Genomic DNA, 21084 nt, shown 5'->3' on the forward strand with positions numbered 1-21084 from the left:
TGTCTTTATAGTAAAAGCATTGCATGGATCTATCATTGTTTTTGCAGGTCTGAGAAAAACTGGCCCTTTTCTAAAGATGTCATGCAATTCTAAAAAAATGTAATACCACACAAATGACAAATTACAGGCCTCTCTCTGTCCATTCTTATCTTATTTCTACAATGCTAAATCAGTGTGTCTTGTTGGCAAACAATTAAATCTGCGACAATCAATAGGAATCTGAGCATTGTATTTTCAAAAGTTAGGTCTACTTTTCCACCCCAGACAGAGTAGGCCTACCAATGCAGAAATATGTAAGCTTTGACTACTGGCTACTCTTCTTCTGTGACTTAACTCAACGAGAGTTGGTCATAAGTGTTTACCTAAAAGCTGTCTGGGTTTTTATTTTATTTCACCTTTATTTAACCAGGTAGGCCAGCTGAGAACAAGTTCTCAATTACAACTGCGACCTGGCCAAGACAAAGCAAAGCAGTGCGACAAAAACAACACAGTTACAAATGGGCTAAACAATCGTACAGTCAATAACACAATAGAACATCTGTATACAGTGTGTGCAAATGAAGTAAGGAGGTAAGGCAATAAATAGGCCATCGTGGCGAAGTAATTACAATTTAGCAATTAACACTGGAGTGATAGATGTGCAGATCAGGATGTGCAAGTATAAATACTGTTGTGCAAAAGAGCAGAAAAAAAACATATGGGGATGAGGTAGGTAGTTGGTTGGATGGGATATGTACAGCTGCAGCGATCGGTGAGCTACTCTGACAGCCAATGCTTGATGTTAGTGAGGGAGATATGTCTCCAACTTCAGTGATTTTTGCAATTCGTTCCAGTCATTGGCAGCAGAGAACTGGAAGGAAAGGCGGCCAAAGGAGGTGTTGGCTTTGGGGATGACCAGTGAAATATACCTGCTGGAGCGTGTGCTACGGGTGGGTGTTACTATGATGACCAGTGAGCTGAGATAAGGCGGAGCTTTACCTAGCAAAGACTTATAGATGACCTGGTTCCAGTGTGTTTTGCGACGAATATGTAGCGAGGACCAGCCATCGAGAGCATACAGGTCGCAATGGTGTGTAGTATATGGGGCTTTGGTGACAAAACGGATGGCACTGTGATAGACTGCATCCAATTTGCAGAGTAGAGTGTTTGGAGGCTATTTTGTAAATGACATCGTCGAAGTCAAAGATCGGCAGGATAGTCAGTTTTACGAGGGTATGTTTGGCAGCATGAGTGAAGGAGGCTCTGTTGTGAAATAGGAAGCCGATTCTAGATTTAACTTTGGATTGGAGATGCTTAACGTGAGTCTGGAAGGAGAGTTTACAGTCTATTCAGACATCTAGGTATTTATAGTTGTCCACATATTCTAAGTCAGAACCGTCTAGAGTAGTGATGCTAGGCGGGTTGGTGTGGGCAGCGATCGGTTGAAGAGCATGCATTTAGTTTTACTAGTGTTTAAGGGCAGTTGGAGGCCACGGAAGGAGTGTTGTATGGCAATGAAGCTCGTTTGGAGATTTGTTAACACAGTGTCCAAAGAAGGGTCAGATGTATACAGAATGGTGTCGTCTGCGTAGAGGTGGATCAAAGAATCACCCGCAGCAAGAGCGACATCATTGATATATACAGAGATAAGAGTCGGCCCGAGAATTAAACCCTGTGGTACCCCCATAGAGAGGTCCGGACAACAGGCCTTCCGATTTAAACATCTATTGTACAGAAAGTGAATAGCTTAATCAATTGATAGTAACAGAATTAGATTACTTCCCAAGCAAAGTCTATTTTTCTTCTCGGCTATAGAAGGTTGTAGCTCAGCCTCAATGTCAAAGACACAAGGCAATGATATTCCCATATGCATTGGAGTCGTGTCTTTCCCAGGTGTTTTACAGCATAAAGCATCACGGACCAAAGCGCTGTTATAGATCATGCTTTTTGCCATTTTCTTAAATAAAAGGTAGGCATACCCTCTCATTACCCCTCAATTTGAGTCTTGGATTTAACTTAGCTTACCTCCGTGACAGTGAAGGGCTGTTATTTAAAGAGTGCATGGTGGGTTTTTTAAACAAATATTTATTTAAGTCAGTTAAGAACAAATTCTTATTTACAATAACGGCCTAACCCGGACGACGCTGGACCAATTTTGCACTGCCCTATGGGACAGCCTGGAATCGAACCAGGGTCTGTAGTGACGCCTCTAGCACTGAGATGCAGTGCCTTAAACCAATAAATCTATGGATAGCCTATTTTTGTCTGTCAAACAGGTACGCCTACCTCTTTCGTAAATAGGCTCCAACACAAAGCTCTCTTGTTGTTAGTTAAGTCTAACATTAAGACTATGAATGAATTACACTTACTCGAATTTGCCTACCTACAGCACCATGAGCTGTCTGTCCATTTCCGATTGATTGTACTGCAGCTGTTGCTTCAAGTTTCAGCACCACAATGTAAGTTACTCGTATCTGGCTTATTGTGAGGACAGTAACTGATAAATACATAATGGGCAAGAAACATTGTTTTTACTGAAATCAATTATAGTTGTAGCACGCTATCAAAGTTTACCTTTGTTCCTCATCTTTGTGCTCTCCTCAAACTGAACAGAACATAGGCTAGTATGTGTGCATTTTTTTTGGAATAGGCCTAATCATAAATGATTTTCAGAAGAAGCCTTTGACTCTCCTCCTAAATTGCCACTGTAGACCTACACAGCACACCAAAAAAGTTTTTGATCAGCAAGAGCAGGCCAGGACTCAGGGTTGGAATATCTATTGCAGCCTAATTGTATTTACACCATCCCAGCAGCTTTCTTAGAAATGTAACTTTGCTCTTTGCTTCTCCGAGCATGCACTTCGTAGCCTATAGGCTATAGATCATATGATTGTCACCACACTAAATAGCCTATAAGCACACTTGACATTGCGCATCCAGGCACACATTGATATATAGCCTAATAAGCAACAAATTCAAGAACACTGAAAATTATTGAAATTTCATCAATTACAAATTACACGACCCTCCCCTGGACTAGAGTTAATAAAAAAATACTAAACCCTCCCCTTGACTGAAATGTAAAAAGCATGACCCTCATCCATTTTCCTCCAGGTAACCATTCTGTACATTTCAATCTATCCCCTAGAAGAGTTAGTAGTGTGCGGATAGGTGGTTGAAAATAACCTTTTACCTACTTCTGTACCTGTTAATTAAATAAAAACTTAACCCATATTTCAAAGTAGAGTTTAGAAAATAACCAATATTATTTATTATATAATAACAATAACACTACATGGTGAGGCTGACAATGGTCAATGAGTGGATCGGCTATAGGAGTTTATGGGTGTGCTGGTCGCCTTCAAGGTGGCATTTTACTGGTGGTTTACAGCAGGTGTCTAGCAATGAGGTAATGATTGAAACAGAATGAATGTGCCACTCGACTTCCTCTGAAATGTACTAACCTTCTTCAAAGTGACTGCCAGAGAATGCTGCTTAGCTTAAATGACACCCTCACCAAAATAAATGACTTGCCATGAATGGAATGTTATTTTGACAGATATAATCCATTCTATGATTTCTATTTCTAAGGGTAGAATGCAGAAATGGCAGGCATGGAGTGTTTTCTGGTCATGTCACTTGCTGATTGGCTAGTAGGCTCACTTGCTGTCTTTACCTGGGTCCGTGGGGGCAAGGTATTGTTTGTACATAGAGTAGATCACCCCTACAAATAGACAAACATTACAGTCATGTTAATGTTCCATTTTATGGTAGTGGTACGTGTATAAGGGCACAACACAGTCGTGTGATACATGTTGCACCTGTAAATTGATTAAGATATATTAGCTGTTGGGCCTGTGTATCTGTTATACAGCACATATTGGATTAGGACTTACCTAATGTCATTGCGCCTACTATAAAGCCTTGAGCTCCAACACGCATGTGGATGAGGTGGACTGACATCTTTGTGTCTCCCCGCGACTTGAGCCTCCACAGACCAAAGGCGACCACTGCAGCGCATCCTGCCATGCCTGTAAAAAAACACATGGGAAATGCAATGATGGTCTGGTTGTATGATATCTAACCTTAGAACCAGGGTTGGAAAAGTGGATTACAATTTATTCCATGACTGACTGGGATTCAATCAAACATGCACTATGGAAAAGTTCCACTGCGGTGAAACCACCAACATAATTCATGCTCTTCACTTACCTATTGGGACAAACGGAGACTCCTTCGCTTTCCTCATAAATTTTGATTCATTCTCATCATATGTTGGCATATCTTGGTTGGAGGACATGGTGACTGCTGGGAGGAGAGGCTGACATAAGGAATAGTGGCTTGAATAACACATAGTCCAACTTCTATCCCTCACTAATTACAGTAGGTACTATAGTCTTGTCATACACACTACTGTTGGTAAAATATAATGTAGTGTCTTCGGAAAGTATTCAGACCCCTCCACGTTTTGTTACGTTACAGCCTTATTCTAAAATTGACAAACATTTGGTTTTCCTTCATCTAGACACAATACCCCACAATGACAAAGCAAAAACAGTTTTTTTTTACAAATAATACAACTGAAATATCACATTTACATAGGTATTCAGACCCTTCACTCAGTACTTTGTTGAAGCACCTTTGGCAGTGATTACAGTCTTGATTCTTCTTGGGTATGATGCTACAAGCTTGGTACACCTGTATTTGGGGAGTTTCTCCCATTCTTCTCTGCAGATCTTCTCCAGCTCTGTCAGGCTGGGTGGGGAGCATCGCTGCACAGAAATGTTCAGGTCTATCCAGAGATGTTCGATCAGCTTGAAGTCCTGGCTCTGGCTGGGCCACTCAAGAACATTCAGCGACTTGTCCCGAAGCCACTCCTGCATTGTCTTGGCTGTGTGCTTAGGGTTGTTGTCCTGTTGGAAGGTGAACCTTTGTGCCTGTCAGGTCCTGAGCGCTCTAGAGCAGGTTTTTATCAAGGATCTCTCTGTACTTTGCTCCGGTCATCTTTCCCTCGATCCTGACAAGTCTCCCAGTCCCTGCCGCTGAAAAACATCCCCACAGCTTGATGCTGCCACCACCATGCGTCACCGTAGGGATGGTGACAGGCTTCCTCCAGACGTGACGCTTGGCATTCAGGCCAAAGAGTTCAATCTTGGTTTTATCAGACCAGAGAATCTTGTTTCTAATGGTCTGAGAGTCTTTAGCTGCCTTTTGGCAAACTCCAAGCGGGCTGTCATTTGCCTTTTACTGAAGAGTGGCTTCCGTCTGGCCACTATGGTGGACTGCTGTAGAGATGGTTGTCCTTCTGGAAGGTTTATCAACAGAGGAACTCTAAAGAGAGCTCTGTCAGAGTGACCATCGGGCTTGACCAAGGCCCTTCTCCCCCGATTGCTCATCTCTAGGAAGACTCTTGGTGGTTCCAAACTTCTTCTATTTAAGAATGATGAAGGCCACTGAGTTCTTGGGGACCTTCAATACTGCAGAAATGTTTTCGTACCCTTCCCCAGATCTGTGCCTCACAATCCTGTCTCGGAGCTCTACGACAATTCGTTCAACCTCGTGGTTCGGTTTTTGCTGTGACATGCACTGTCAACTGTGGGCCCTTATATAGACAGGTGTGTGCCATTCCAAATCATGTCCAATCAATTGAATTTACCACAGGTGGACTCCAAGTTGTAGAAATGTTTCAAAGATGATCAATGGAAACAGGATGCATCTGAGCTCAACTTCGAGTCTCATAGCAAAGGGACTGAATACATGTAAAAAGGGAGGTTATTTTTAATACATTTGCAAAATTTTATAGCAACATGTTTTCGCTTTGTTGTTATGTGTAGATTTGAGGATTTTTTTGTTATATAATTGTTTTGAATAAGGCTAACGTAACAATGTGGAAAGTCAAGGGGTCTGAATACTTTCCGAAGGCACTGCAAAGATACTCATTTAATTATAATACATTTATATTCCAGATGCATTGCTTATAACAAATGTCCCTTTGCCACATAACGCTACTTAGCTATGTGACACAAAGCAGGAACATGCCTTGAACTTATACATTTGAGTTTACTATTCAACTTACTGCAGTACAGTAGACGAGGGATGAACCCAGAGTTTAGAGCTTCAGCCCGGTGGCTTGGTGTGGCATTTTAAACTACGGCGTTTGACAATAATTTACAGTCACTGCTTTGTGTCAATGTATGTTTTTTATTGCAAGTTATTTGTCCTCGTGACCTTAGAATGTCACCTAACGTTACAAGCTAGCTAGTATCCCAGACAAGGACAGAATCCCAAAAGACAGTCCTAATCATCTATAAAGCTAGGATGGAGCAGCATTTACAGTGAGAGTACAAATTATTACACGGCCATTCGAGTGAGCTTTATACTATTGGTTAATTACTTACATTCGATCTGTCGAAAGATCCCGATAAAGAAGCAATGTTTTGGCTGCGTTTGCTCTCTGTTTCAACCTCTGAAGTCATGCAAAGATAGTGAAGTCCATTTCCCGTGACCTCGTTTCCGTATCACGCAATATTCCTACCGCGATAGAAAAGCTACGGTAACGTTAGTGTACCGTAATACACCGTAATAACGTGCATAAGGACAACATTATCGAATATTTGTATATTTTTTTCAACATACGATTTGATATGTAGGTAGGTTACAGTGATTTTTGGAAGCTATTAATTTGTTTATTTAAAATGAATAAGAGGTGCTGATTGATCAGTCAGCAAGTTATGCCTGGGTCAGCAAGGTGTAGTAGCCGTATGCCTATCGCACTCAATTGTTTTTTATTATTTGTATGTAACTTTTATGTTACTAAGCAAGTCACTTATGAACAAATTCTTATTTACAATGACGGGCAAAAGGCCTCCTGCTGGGACGGGTGCTGGGATAAAATATCTATCTATATATATATATATATATATAGGACAAAACATATCACGATAAGAGAGAAACCACAACGCTACATAAAGAGACCTAAGACAACAACATCACATGGCAGCAACACAACATGACCACAACATAGCAGCAGCACAACATGGTAGCAGCACAAAACATGGCACACACATTGAGCACAGACAACAGCACAAAAGGCAAGAAGGTAGAGAGAACAATACATCACGCGAAGCAGCCACAGCTGTCGTGAGTGTCCATAATTGAGTATTTGAATGAAGAAATTGAGATAAAACTGTAGTTTGACTGTTTTTTGTAGCTCGTTCCAGTCGCAAGCTACAGACCGTTAACATAATGTGACTGGCAGAACGGGTGTTGGATGAGGGCTGAAGTAGTTATCTCGGATAGGAGGGAGTGAGGCCCTAATCTCTGGCGATGCTTACCGTCGGAATACACACGGGGGTGCCCGCGAGGTAAAACAAGTGTCTTGTGTCAACCAGAGAGGATCTTTGCATCGACAGTTATTTATAATACTTGCCACAGTTTTTAAAAAACATTTTATTGCTTATTTGCTGTTGTTGCAGTTACATTTATTGCACTCCCAAGTTATTCCATTCTGTCTGTTATGATGACATCCTTATAAATAATGAAAGTCTCTGCACATCATTTCTACATTCATTTATTTTTATTTTTTATTCTTCCTCGAACATCTATTCCATTTTACAGGTAGGCCAACTGGTGTTACTCTACAAAGGGGTTCTCCGTGAAATCCCTTATTTTCCCAAAGTGAGCAGTCTGCACTGCTGGACAGTGAGATTGCTTTAGGTTTTATGGAAAATGGGAGGGTTTTTCTTGCATTTTCTTTCCTTCTCTCCCCCACCTCTCTGATTCAGAGGGTTAAATGCAAAATACACATTTCAGTTGAATACATTCAGTTGTACAACTTCTGTCTCCCTTAATCTCTCGATTTGGGCATTTTTGTTTGCTTCTCTTGTTTTATCACCTCTTTTTACTACGCCTCTCTCCGGGCTGTCTCTCTCGTTCTGTAGTTCTCTTATTCCCACTTTCTCTCTATCCTCCTGTTCCACTCTGCCCAGGCATCACAGTTTGCATTCTAGGCCCCTTTTCCTGGAACCAGGGCTCTACAGCAGAGGCCACCTCAGGGCAGGATGGCAAGGAGGGGGAGCAGTCTTCCTGCAAATCACATGGTACAGGAGGTGTCTTTACTTCATGAGTTCAGCTTGTGGTCTACGATGTAGTTGAGATATAAATATATTTGTAACCAGGGGTATTAATCAAAAGGGACTATTACACCACTGTTTTAGTTAACGTCGCTATGTGTGTCTGCTTGCCCCACCCTTGTGAGTTCTGGTGTTCTCTACTTATCCTGTCTCCCTCTCTTCAGCCCCCTCGTTCCTGCCAGACACTGAGGATCACGTGACCTCTGTATAGGTTTTCCATAAATTCCTCACATTCAACCAATAGGTATCCAGTATCACACCCTTCTATTTCCCTGTTACTTCACTGTTCTGCTGCCTGCACATGTGTGCTCTCTTTTCCCCTATAGGTCAATGTATTGGTTTACTGTATATAGTGCCAGACCTCGCACAATGCAGCGCACACTGTATTGCTCAGGCATATCTGGGACAGGTTGTTGGAGTATGTTGTCAGAGAGTGAGATATTACAGTTGAAATCAGAAGTTTACATGCACCTTAGCCAAATACATTTAAACTCAGTTCTTCGCATTTCCTGACATTTATTTAATCTTAGTAAAAATTCACTGTCTTAGGTCAGTTAGGATCACCACTTTATTTTAAGAATGTGAAATGTCAGAATGATTTATTTAAGCTTTTCTTTCTTTAATCATATTCCCATTGGGTCAGAAGTTTACATACACTCAATTAGTGTTTAGTAGCATTGCCTTTAAATTGTTTAACTTGAGTAAAACATTTCGAATAGCCTTCCACAAGCTTCCCACAATAAGTTGGGTGAATTTTGGCCCATTCCTCCTGACAGAGCTGATGTAACTAAGTCATGCTCGCACACGCTCTTTCAGTTCTGCCCACAAATTGTCTATAGGATTGAGGTCAGGTCTTTGTGTTGGCCACTCCAATACCTTGAGTTTGTTGTCCTTAAGCCATTTTGCCACAACTTTGGAAGTATGCTTGGAGTCATTGTCCATTTAGAAGACCCATTTGCGACCAAGCTTTAACTTCCTGACTGATGTCTTGAGATGTTGCGTCAATATATCCACATAACTCTCCTCATGCCTCATGATGCCATATATTTTGTGAAGTGCACCAGTCCCTCTTGCAGCAAAGCACCCCACAACATGATGTTGCCAATCGGTTCACGGTTGGGATGGTGTTCTTCGGCTTGCAAGCGTCCCCCTTTTTCCTCCAAACATAACGATGGTCATTATGGCCATACAGTTCTATTTTTGTTTCATCAGACCAGAGGACATTTCTCCAAAAAGTATGATCTTTGTCCCCATGTGCAGTTGCAAACCGTCGTCTGGTTTTTTTATGGCAGTTTTGGAGCAGTGGCTTCTTCCTTGCTGAGTGGCCTTTCAGGTTATGTCGATATATGACTTGTTTTACTGTGGATATAGATACTTTTGGACCTGTTTCCTCCAGCATCTTCACAAGGTCCTTAGCTGTTGTTCTGGGATTGATTTAGCGCTTTTTGCACCAAAGTCCGTTCATCTCTAGGAGACAGAACATGTCTCCATCCTGAGCGGTATGACTGCTGCGTGGTCCCATGGTGTTTATACTTGCGTACTATTGTTTGTACAGATGAACATGGTACCTTCAGGCGTTTGGAAATTGCTCCTAAGGATGAACCAGACTTGTGGAGGTCTTGGCTGATTTCTTTTGATTTTCCCATGATGTCAAGCAAAGAGGCACTGAGTTTGAAGGTAGGCCTTGAAATGCATCCACAGGTACACCTCCAATTGACTCAAATTAGGTCAATTAGCCTATCAGAAGCTTCTAAAGCCATGATATAATTTTCTGGAATTTTCCGAGCTGTTTAAAGGCACAGTAAATTTAGTGTATGTAAACTTCTGACCCACTGGAATTGTGATACAGAAAAATTACTTGTCATGCTAAAACTAGTTTGTTATCAAGAAATTTGTGGAGTGGTTGAAAAATGAGTTTTAATGACTCCAACCTAAGTGTATGTAAACTTCCGAATTCAATTTTACATGTTTTTTTATTTATTATTATTTATTTATTTCACCTTTATTTAACTAGGCAAGTTAAGAACAAATTCTTATTTTCAATGACGGCCTAGGAACGAACAGTGGGTTAACTGCCTGTTCAGGAGCAGAACGACAGATTTGTACCTTGTCAGCTTGGGGATCTGAACTTGCAACCTTCCAGTTACTAGACCAACGCTCTAACCACTAGGCTACCCTGCCGCCTGGTGAAGGTTTACTCAATGACATTAGTCCTCAGAGGCCATGATAAACCATTAGAATCAACATATAGAAAACAGATATCATTGTGATGTCAACCATAAGCCTATTCATCATTGGCTGCAATGCATATTTAAAAAAAAATGTATATCACAATGTAATTAATATAAATAATTTATCCAATCTGCAGCCTAGTCACACTGCTGTTTTTAATGAGCTTTGCTCTTATCAAAACACATCCTGTGTTCTTTGCTTGGTGTTTGTTAGAACTTATGTTCACGCATGTTCACCTGTTATATTCTGTTTTCAGTAAATTCATTTATTTTCCAGCTGTGTTGAAAACTTTCGATTTCTATATGTCGTCATCTCTTAAAAACGAATTCAACAAACCCTTATGCAAACATACCATCAATGTAGATTAATTAAATTTCTGCCTGGTATTGCATTGTTATGCAGACGGTGTTGCAGATATTCTATATTTCCAAACAACAATCAAACTCTCTCTCTCTGCATAATGGAGAGAAAAATCTTAGAATTGACTTTGATGTGTTATTACATGCATGATTAAGAGGATATGTAGGTTAATCAGACAAGTATGTACCTAATAATGTTTATAAGCCGTTTATAAGCAGTTTACAATCATACTCTGTATGACATGGGCCATGGGCCAATTTTCTCTTGAGCAGATGTATGTAAATGTATGTAAATTAACCACAAAAAACCTCACAGACAAAAACAGAATTTCAAAACTTGATTACATTGGGATACGATCACATAAGCCTCTCTATTTATACATGGGAATACGATTGAAAGCGTTTTTTGGGGAAACCCTGACATAGAATATCAATCAAAAACCAAATAACTAGGTGATAAAAACGGTCCTATAAATGCCGTTCTAAACGGGTTGAGCTAGGCTAATTTTAGCCTATGATGAAATTATAAAATGTGGATTGTAATCAAACGATTAGTGCTGCCACAAGGTCAAAACATAAAAGTATGCAGACTTTATATTCTTCAGTTCAAATATTTCACATGGCAGTCATTTATTTAGTCCTCAATTGCCGCAGATAGATAATTTTTGGCAATAGGCCTTTGCATAGGCTTCAACCACATAGGTCTACTACTTAATGTATATATAAATAGCATTTAGAATAGTATTCAGCATTGAAATATACAATTTATTAAATGTATATTAAATGTCAAACTCGTCTAAATAAGCAGTCTACGGATATTAAACAAATTGGCCGTGAGCCATATGCTATATCGATAATGGGCGCATGTCTCTGCCCAGGCGTTGCTGACTGACGCCTGCCAGATTGTACAACGTCTGGATAGGTAGGCCTGTATCAGCTAACCAAATGATATGTTATAGTAATCTGTCAATCGATGACACAGCACGCAACCATTGGTTGATGCATGCAACATCTGAGCAGGGAACGCAACCAAACATGGTCATTGCTAGGAGGGAAATTAACTTCAAAAGCCCCCCTCCCCCCTGTTCCTAACCTTAACCTAATTATCCTAACCTACTGCGTAACATTCTACGAAAAGTCCAATCTGATGTTAATTTGACAAAAGATGGATCCCTTCTAGCCTGGACCATCAAACCTGGCCATATACCCTGCGACAACTAGTGAACACAGGAATGCGCTCAGAACGAACTCCGAAGCGAGTTGAGAAGAATGCCTGTGGTACTCCCACTTCTACGTGATCCAATCCGCGACGATGAGCGGTTTCAAGGCGCCCCCAAAATCCTCAGAAGAGCAAAAACAAAGCGTCATCCAATATACTAAAACAATCATTTATTAATCAGACATATACACATTGTTCATTTGGACCAAGATAAGGAATTATTTGACCAACATATTTTCAGTTTTCTTATAGTGGATTATGATCACTCAAGGTTGTTTATCAGTATTAAGGGGGACTTGAAACCGCACCCTGCCCCATTTCCTCGGTTGTTTTGCTTTTTTCGCCTGGATTCTCCATGTTGGAGTATTAGCGAGGTCTTTCCTAGTGTTAGCTAGCTATCAGAGGGGACCGCAGCGTTACACTAATACACTTCATGTTGAACGCATGAAGCACACTGCCTAGCTTGAACTAGGAAAGATAGCGGAAGCTATAATTGATACAAGAAAAACCAAGAAGCTGTTTTTATTGGAATATTTTCGGATACCAAACGCAACGGGTTGGTAAACGTGATTGCTAACCAGCTAGCTGAATGTTGAAAGTACCTGCAAATTGGGGTAACGGATTGGACTTTGAGGGGCTGTGCATTTGTTAGATGGAAAGTTCTATTATCACTCAAGTGCAGAAAGAAGATAGTCAACTGCCGTCCAAAACAGGTAAGTCCTCGTGTTTATCCGCTCAGTGAGATACTTTCTCAATGTATAATATTGTTTGTTGAAGCGGAAGAAGCCAGCCAACTGTCGCGCGAGCTAACTGGTAGGCGCTGCTAGCATGCTAATAGCTACACGCCAATCATTGGCTTGCGCCCGTCTAATTAATGAATTTCAGGTTTGAGTGAGTTTTGTCATGTGAACAAGTTATTGGAAAATGTGTTTGACATTACATGTACGACATGAAGATATTCCAAATGCTGGTTGTACTGAATCAGGTTTGCCACTGTGTGGGTGTCCATTTTACATTCAGCATGCGAGTCAAATAGTAGAACGTAACTCGTTAGTTCGTTACGGGTAGCTTAACGACCATCTCGCAGACGATAGCCTCAGTCGGGTATAGGGAACCTCTGGATAAAGTTATTTTAACAGCAAACTAACTAGCGAACTACGTTGTTGGAAAAACAATCGATTGTAGCCTATATTGTGAGCCACGTAGTAAAGAACTATATATATTTATTTTTTTGTACTTTCAATTACGTTTGACATTGTTTCACGGCTTTTCAATTGAGACAGACAAGTGGTGAAAGTTTAGAAGTTACTAGTTGTCTGGAGTATGCCTGGTCAGCTTATTTTTCCAGACAGTAACATAATTATTTTGTTTGCAATTTGTCATATCGGCTTGTATACATTCATTTGTTTGGCTCTGATGTAGCTACTTTAAACCTATGGTCTGTAATCCAATTATATCTGTCAAAGTAGATGCTCTTTTAATAAAACAGAAAAACATTGGTAAAATGGTCTACTTAATTATACTTTAATACCTAAGCATTACAGAAAGTCAACATAAGATATGGTTAATGCCACAGGCGACAAAGATGGTTACAATGTATGTATGTTGAGCATGTTTGTGCACTTTTCAGTCACCCCTAACCAGTACCCTACCCACATGTAAAAATGTGACCAACAGGCTTGATTCGGTCTTATGTAGCAAAATTTGAAATAGTTTTTTTTTATATTGAGTAGAGTAGACTCGGAGCTAGAAAATGGTATATCATACACTGCAGTTGAGGAACAATGGATAATGAATTCTGCTTTGAAAGTTGATGAACTTGTAACCTCACTTTTGAGAAAATGGCCTTTGAATATTTTGATACACCTACTGGAGAGCTCTTCTTGGTCCCATTCAGCATGGTTCACACCCTCTAAAGCCTAATCCCACCCATCTCTTTAAGGATTCATGTGAGGCCATGTACTGAACAAACAAAGATTTCAAGACTGAAGGCTGGTTTATGCTATGGGTGTGTTTGTAAATTTAATCTGGAGTGCCAGAGTGCGCTCTGGTCATTCGTAAACTCAGCTTTGTCAGATTGTCTTTTTGTAAATTCAGAGCGTTTCACTCTAGGAGCGTTCAGGGCACTTACTGGACGCTCTGGCCGAGGAGTAGGATTGATCTGAGCATTCTCACTTAACAGCTGTCAAGCACCCAAGCTAACATTGGCTAGCTACTTCCAGACACAAATGAGAGAACAGTTCACTAACCATTTTATTTGCCCTAGCAGAGCTGGTTAGGCTGTTTTTATCTTATCCAGGGTGTTGGTTACTGCAACTGTGCAGCTGGCAACAATTTTAATTACGCTTTTTGCCAACGTTTCCTGACACCGGCCATATTCTACGGGTGTTGTGTGTTTGAAAAGTTATTCTGCGCTCTGGCACACCCAGACGAGAGTGCTCTGAAATCAGAGTGGATAGCCAGAGCGAATTTACCAGCTCCGCCTATCGACAGTTGTTGCAGTGACATAATGAAATTCTATTGATATGGTTACTTGCATAGTAGTTGAGTCTTTTGTTTAGACATGTAGCTAGCTAGCTAGCTAGCTAAACAATTAACCATAATCACAATTTATAACATTACTACCCTCCAGGTAGCTAACCAAACAGGTTCAATGTTAGCTAGCTAACTTTAGGCTATAACAACACTGGAAGTGACTCTGAGATATGAGTAATATAACTACACACCGATCATACACGTAACAATAGCTTGTGAGCCAACCAGCTAACATTAGCTAGCTACTAACAGTGCACTTTATCTTGAAATTAAAACAACTTTCTGACAAAATTAGAAATGTGTAATGTGAAAATGTAGCTAGCTAGACTGTCTTACCCAAATACATGGGTTGACGCTTCTCCCTCTGTCACGGATGACATGGTTGCCCTTAGTTTGAAGATGTAATACGGAGACTGGTGTTTTATGCAACAGCCTTCGGTGTGTTCTTTTCTACTGTCTGCATATTTACTATAATTTTTTCCATCTCCTTAGCTATCATATTCTAGTGCCACTGATTTCAAAACCCAGTCCTCCAGAAAGTGAAGAGCAACACTTATGTAGTTCTACTATGTGATATCTTTCATAAAAGCAACGCTGAAAATTATTACCTACACATACTGACCAGCTCATTTTATAGACAGAAGCGAGCTACATGGCAGACCAATCCAAACTCATCTCGGCAGGTCCAGCCCACTCATTATCTCAGTCAATCATGGCTAGCGGGAAGGTTGCAGACTTTTCCTTTGGCTAAACCAACTAGGTTCTTAATTTAACAATTGTATTCATATTTACAGATGGGATGCACGTTTAGTATTAAGGCACACAAACCTTCACACGTTCCAGAAGCCATTTCTGCCAAAAAATGCATTTTGATTTAAAAAATAAAATGTTTGCGTTCAAATGGCTCTCCTGTGAATTAGTGACACGCGACATACGCTACGTTTCCTGAAACGAGTCGCTTATGGTAATAGGATGTTGCAGCTCATATGAAGGCACTATGTGTTGTTTATGCTCCTTCTCTGATCAGGATTAACCCCGGTCAAACTAGAACCCGGATGTGACTATGGGACTCCCAATCACTGCTGGAATTAAACCAGGGTCTGTAGTGACGCCTCTAGCACTGAGATGCAGTGCCTAAGACCGCTGCGCCACTCGGGAGCCCAGATGAGAGACTCCATATTTGTTTTTCAGATTGACTTGAGCTGCGGGGGGTAGGTGTTATTTATTGCACGTCAACTGTCCTTTGTTGTCCTGCACAGGTAGGCCGACATCGTGTCTGACAGGCAAACAGGAAGCAGTTTATTGTTTTTCAGCAATGTAGGCTAGAGGTAGACCGATTATGATTTTTCAACTAGATGCCGATTTATTGGAGGACCAAAAAAGCTGATACCGATTAATCGGCCAATTTTTTATTTTTTAAATTTGTAATAATGACAATTACAACACTCGACAGATGTGTCAGGACTTGTAAACTATCACAGATTACAAAGGGAAACCCAGCAGTGAGCTGCCCAGCGACCTTCCAGATGAGCTAAAGGCCTTCCGTGGGGGAAAATAAGAAAGAAATCTATCGAAATATCTGCATATTCGTCTGTTTCAGCACCAATTGGTTGATCCAAAAAATATTCAGATTTTATAGATTATTTAGTTTTCGGAAGTATTTATGAGTCATGAACAGGTTGGAGAGCCTTTATGCACAAAATAAAGTGGTTTCATTCAGAAAATTGCCACATTCAGTTCTTCAACCCATTGTAATGTAAGATTAGTGTAAATCTAATTATAATAGGCTATAACCTCATCTATTGCTTGCATTAATCATGGAATTGTGTGACGACACAGCCAATTATCGTGTTATGCGTCGCTTTCAAACGGTTACGTCTTGGTCTGTGCTCCGCTCCGTATCCGTTTAATTAGCATACATGTCTTATATTATCAACTGTTACTACTGACCCTAAGCACCAACCACACGGCCGTGACGGCGTTTACAGAGGAAGCAAATGAAGGTAAATTGAATGTTAATGTAGGTTATAGCACCTGAAGGGAACTAACAGTAAATTGGCATTTGAATGAGTTTATTAGGCCCACTGACGGTCGACAATGATAGTGGCTAATATTTAACATGATTGAAATAGGAAACCGAAAAGTCAGGGTAGCCTATAATTAAGACATTCGAGAGTGCCCATCCCTGCAAGTACACATTTCAATTCTGCATAATGAGACAGCATTTCATAAACTTGGGGAAAGTTGATATGCTACAGTTTGCTGCCATTATGACTGGTTTCACATTTGTCTCCAGCAATTATACGATAAAATAGATCTAAAACAAGTGTGATCTATTGTTGTCTAGTGTTCTATTTACAATTCTGTTAATCAAACAGATCTTCTCTAGACCTTATTCATGGTTTCCTCACGTGTAAAAGGGGTGTAATTATTAGGTAACTAAGTCAAGGTCAGAATATGGAATATCTGTAGACACACCTCCGCAACACCTTCATTTGTTCAAACTCCACCCCAAATAAATAGCGGATTAATAGCATGCTTTTGTCATGGTCAAGTTCAAGGTCAGAATATGCATAGAGAGTAAAAAGTGCATAAAAGGGAATTGCATTCCATTTACTCACGTTTATCTCTGGTCGGAATTCCCCACATACTACCCCAACAGACCCACAGATGACATGTTCTCTATTGCACTCCACACTGCCCTCACCCACCTGGACAAAAGGAATACCTATGTAAGAATGCTGTTCATTGACTACAGCTCGGCATTCAAAACCATAGTCCGCTCAGGACCCTGGGACTGAACGCCTCCCTTAACTGGATCCTGTACATTCTGACTGGCCACCCCCAGGCGGTGAGAGAATAACACATCTTCCACGCTCCTCATCAATACGGGCCCTTTAGGGTGTGTGCGTAGTCCCCTCTTGTAATCCCTGTTCAACCATGAATTGTGGCCTCACACGACTCCACCACCATCAAGCTTGCTGACGACACAACGGTGGTAGGACTGATCGACGTTGAGGTCGTCAGAGACCTAGCAGTGTGGTGCCTGGACAACAACCTCTCCCTCACGGTCAGTATTGAAAATAAGATGATCGTGGACTACAGGTAACAGAGGGGCGAGTACATCCAATCCACATCTTTTGGGCTGTAATGAAGCGGGTTGGGAGCTTCAAGTTCCCCAGTGTCCACATCACTTACAGATTAAAGGTCCTGAGCAAGTTGGATGACATTTGGAATGAAACCAGTTCAAAGTAGGGTGACTCAAGTATGGAAAATGACTGTAGCTGATACATTGATAAAGTTTGATCATAAAGTTACTGGTCCCCTCCCGTGTCAAACACTTGGATTCAGGAGGCAGGCACTACCAAGGATTTACTTCATGCTTTATGTAACATCGCATAAAGCTGAGGATTATATACACCAATAGTAGCGTCTTGAATATGTACCGCCTTAACCGTCATTACATGTGACATTGATAAAGTTTGATCATAAAGTTACTGGTCCCCTCCCGTGTCAAACACTTGGATTCAGGAGGCAGGCACTACCAAGGATTTACTTCATGCTTTATGTAACATCGCATAAAGCTGAGGATTATATACACCAATAGTAGCGTCTTGAATATGTACCACCTTAACCGTCATTACATTGTGCCTATGCCATGCTTTGGCCTTGTTTACAAACTAGCTCAAGCAGAATGTGTAGACAATCACAGACTACAAAAAAACAACAGCTATGTCACGGACAAGCTAAACACATTTTTTTTGCCCGCTTTGAAGATCACACAGTGCCACTGACCCGGCCAGCTACCAAGGACTGTGGGCTGTCCTCCTCCGTGGCCGACGTGAGTGAGACATTTAAACGTGTTAACCCTCGCAAGGCTGTCGGCACAGACGGCATCCCTAACCACGTCCTCAGAGCATGCGCAGACCAGCTGGCTGGTGTGTTTATGGACATATTCAATCTCTCCCTATCCCAGTCTGCTGTCCCCACATTCTTCAAGATGGCCACCAGTGTTCCTGTACCAAATAATGCAAAGGTAACTGAACTAAATTACTATTGCCCCATTGCACTGTCATCATGAACGTCTTTGAGACTAGTCAAGGATCATATCACCTCCACCCTACCTGATAACCTAGACCCACTCCAATTTGCTTGCTGCCCGAATAGGTCCACTGACGATGCAATCACCATCACACTGTACACTGCGCTATCCCATCTGGACAAGAGGAATACCTATGTAAGAATGCTGTTCATTGACTATAGCTTAGCATTCAACACCATAGTACCCTCCAAGCTCATCATTAAGCTTGAGGCACTGGGTCTGAACCCTGCCCTGTGCAATTGGGTCCTGGACTTCCTTACGGGCAGCCCCCCAGGTGGTGAAGGTAGGACCCCTCAAGGGTGCGTGCTCAGCCCTCTCCTGTACTCCCTATTCACCCATGACTGCGTGGTTATGCACGCCTCCATCTCAATCATAAAGTTTGCAGATGACACAACAGTATTAGGCTTGATTACCAACAATGATGAGACCGCCTACAGGGAAGAGGTGAGTGCTCTGGGAGTGTGATGTCAGGTAAATAACCTCTCACGCAACGTCAGCAAAACAAAGGAGATGTGCACCCCCCTATCCACATTGACAGGACAGCAGTGGAGAAGGTGGAAAGTTAAGTTCCTCGGCATACACATCACGGACAAACTGAGATGGTACACCCACTCAGTGTGGTGAAGAAGGCCTCTTCAAGCTCAGGGGGCTGAAGAAATGTGGCTTGTCCCCGAAAACCCTCACACACTTTTACAAATGCACAATTGAGAGCATCCTGTCGGGCTGTATCACAGCCTCGTAGGGCAACTGCACCGCCCTCAACTGCAAGGCTCACCAGAGGGTGGTGCGGTCTGCACAACGCATCAACAAGGGCAAACTACCTGCCCTCCAGGACACCAACAGCACTCGACGTCACATGAAGGCCAAAAAGATCAAGTACAACCACCTGAGCTACGGCCTGTTCACCCCTCTATCATCTGGAAGGCGAGGTTAGTACAGGTGCATCGAAGCAGGGACCGAGAGAGTGAAAAGCCGCTTCTATCTCAAGGCCATCAGACTGTTAAACAACCATCACTAACATAGAGGCTGCTGCCTACCTACAGACTTGAAATCCTTGGCCACTTTAATGTTTACATGTCTTGGATTACTCATCTCATATGTGTATATACTGTATTCTATACTATCTACTGTAATGTAGTCTTTGCCGCTCTGACTTTCCTCGTCCATATATTTATATATTCTTAATTCCTTTTCAAAAACGTTACAAGCTACATAGATGGCTCCTGAATCTCCTCTTCAACGAAGTCATCCTTGATCCAGCGCCATGTGTGGGGAAGCTGTGTGAGCTGTCCATCCCAGGACCCCTGTCTGCTCAGTGTGAGAGGCCTGATAAGGAGGCCATAGCTGCATTTTCCTTCCGCTACAGTCTTGGTGACTGAAGTCAAGTGGATGATGGAAGCTAGGTACATGAGTCCTCCTCTCCCACTCGCTTCCCCATCAATCTCTGTAGTTGGTTGTAATTCACTTAAAATGAAATATCACATTTTGTTACTTAGTATTTTTTTCATTGGATGGGAGATGAGTGCTACAAATTGTACAAATCAATGTGTGCTGCACACTGTAGGGCAGCCAGGTGCCTATATTAGGCTTATGGCTCTAAGATTTAAAAAATGTTTTTACGTGAAATGTCTCACTATTATTTCTCAACTTTATTTCTAATGAGTGTTTATGTTGATTAATGTTTTGGCTATGCTGGCGAGTTGTAAATGATCAAATAAATGTCTGATCGATGTGTACAATTCTGAACATATTGTCATTTATAATGCAGATGCACCGATAATTTGTCCAGTACACTTATTGTATGCTGTTTTCATGTACATTCCCTTATGTCTAAGCTTCAAAGGTGAATTCTTGTGAAATGTATCAGTGAACTATTCTGTAATTGGTTACAAAGCAATATAAATGCAATTGTGTAATTCCTGTTTGTCTGATATCCAACAGTCCACGGTCAACTCTGTTGACCATGAGAGCATTTTGCTGAGAGAATGGTTTGAGACATACTATTTAGGCTTGGAATGACATGTGCCCCATTGTTTACCTTGTTACATGGCAATGACCTCAAGGGCAAGCTCATGAATATAAGCTCCCCACCCACTCAGCTTGTTCTTTCAGGCGTCCTGATAGTTGGAGATGAGAGAGAGGTCACATTTCTATTCTATTTTCAATTCTGAGCATTTTAATAGCGTAAAAAAATGTAGTGGGTGATGTTTTGGTGCTTAACCTCTCGGGGATATGTAGGACGGTAGCGTCCCACCTCGCCAACAGCCAGTGAAAGTGCAGGGCGCCAAATTCAGAACAACAATCTCAATTAAAATTCCTCAAGCATACAAGTATTTTACACCATTTTTAAAGATCAAATTCTCGTTAATCCAGCCACAGTGTCTGATTTCAAAAATGCTTTACAGCGAATGCACCACAAACGATTATGTTAGGTCACCACCAACTCACAGAAAAACACAGCCATTTTTCCAGCCAAAGAGAGTCACAAAAGCACAAATATAGGTAGAATTTATCACTAGCTTTTTA

The 21084-nt window shown here is 41.3% G+C and overlaps 2 protein-coding genes and 1 long non-coding RNA gene across 9 annotated transcripts in view; 2 read left to right on the plus strand and 1 right to left on the minus strand.

Moving 5' to 3' along the window:
• Positions 1 to 3216: 3216 nt before the first annotated feature.
• Positions 3217 to 7258, minus strand: hig1a (HIG1 domain family member 1A). Of its 7 annotated transcripts, none has more exons than XM_090204153.1 (5): positions 6378 to 6494; positions 6056 to 6127; positions 4192 to 4300; positions 3876 to 4010; positions 3222 to 3703 (listed from the first exon to the last, which is right to left on the minus strand). In XM_090204153.1, exons 3-5 carry the CDS (start codon positions 4277 to 4279, stop codon positions 3639 to 3641), a joined length of 288 nt encoding a protein of 95 aa, XP_090060279.1. In that variant the 5' UTR covers positions 4280 to 4300; positions 6056 to 6127; positions 6378 to 6494; the 3' UTR covers positions 3222 to 3638.
• Positions 7259 to 11743: 4485 nt separating this feature from the next.
• The window catches only part of LOC110494189 (carboxy-terminal domain RNA polymerase II polypeptide A small phosphatase 2), a 36021-nt gene continuing 26680 nt past the window's right edge, over positions 11744 to 21084 (plus strand). The window contains exon 1 of the mRNA XM_021569015.3: positions 11744 to 12634. Within this exon, the coding sequence (XP_021424690.2) occupies positions 12574 to 12634 (61 nt within the window). The 5' untranslated portion in view covers positions 11744 to 12573. The remainder of the gene's footprint in view (positions 12635 to 21084) is intronic.
• LOC149975951 (uncharacterized) lies at positions 18233 to 20471 on the plus strand. The gene is made up of 2 exons (XR_016487944.1): positions 18233 to 18492; positions 18624 to 20471. It is a non-coding gene; the product is annotated as an uncharacterized LOC149975951 (long non-coding RNA).

Source organism: Oncorhynchus mykiss, chromosome 17 (assembly GCF_057628025.1).
Source record: "Oncorhynchus mykiss isolate SJ-2025 chromosome 17, ASM5762802v1, whole genome shotgun sequence".
In the NCBI taxonomy this organism is placed as follows: Eukaryota; Metazoa; Chordata; class Actinopteri; order Salmoniformes; family Salmonidae; genus Oncorhynchus; species Oncorhynchus mykiss.

Excerpts from the sequence above, each read along its gene's own strand:
- hig1a (XM_021567422.3), bottom strand. The coding sequence starts at position 6,455 with ATGACTTCAGAGGTTGAAACAGAGAGCAAACGCAGCCAAAACATTGCT. Across the intron at positions 4,301-6,377 it reads GATCTTTCGACAGATCGAAT|CCTCTCCTCCCAGCAGTCAC; the intron begins GTAAGTAATTAA and ends TCCTTATGTCAG. Across the intron at positions 3,704-3,875 it reads AGTAGGCGCAATGACATTAG|GGGTGATCTACTCTATGTAC; the intron begins GTAAGTCCTAAT and ends GTCTATTTGTAG.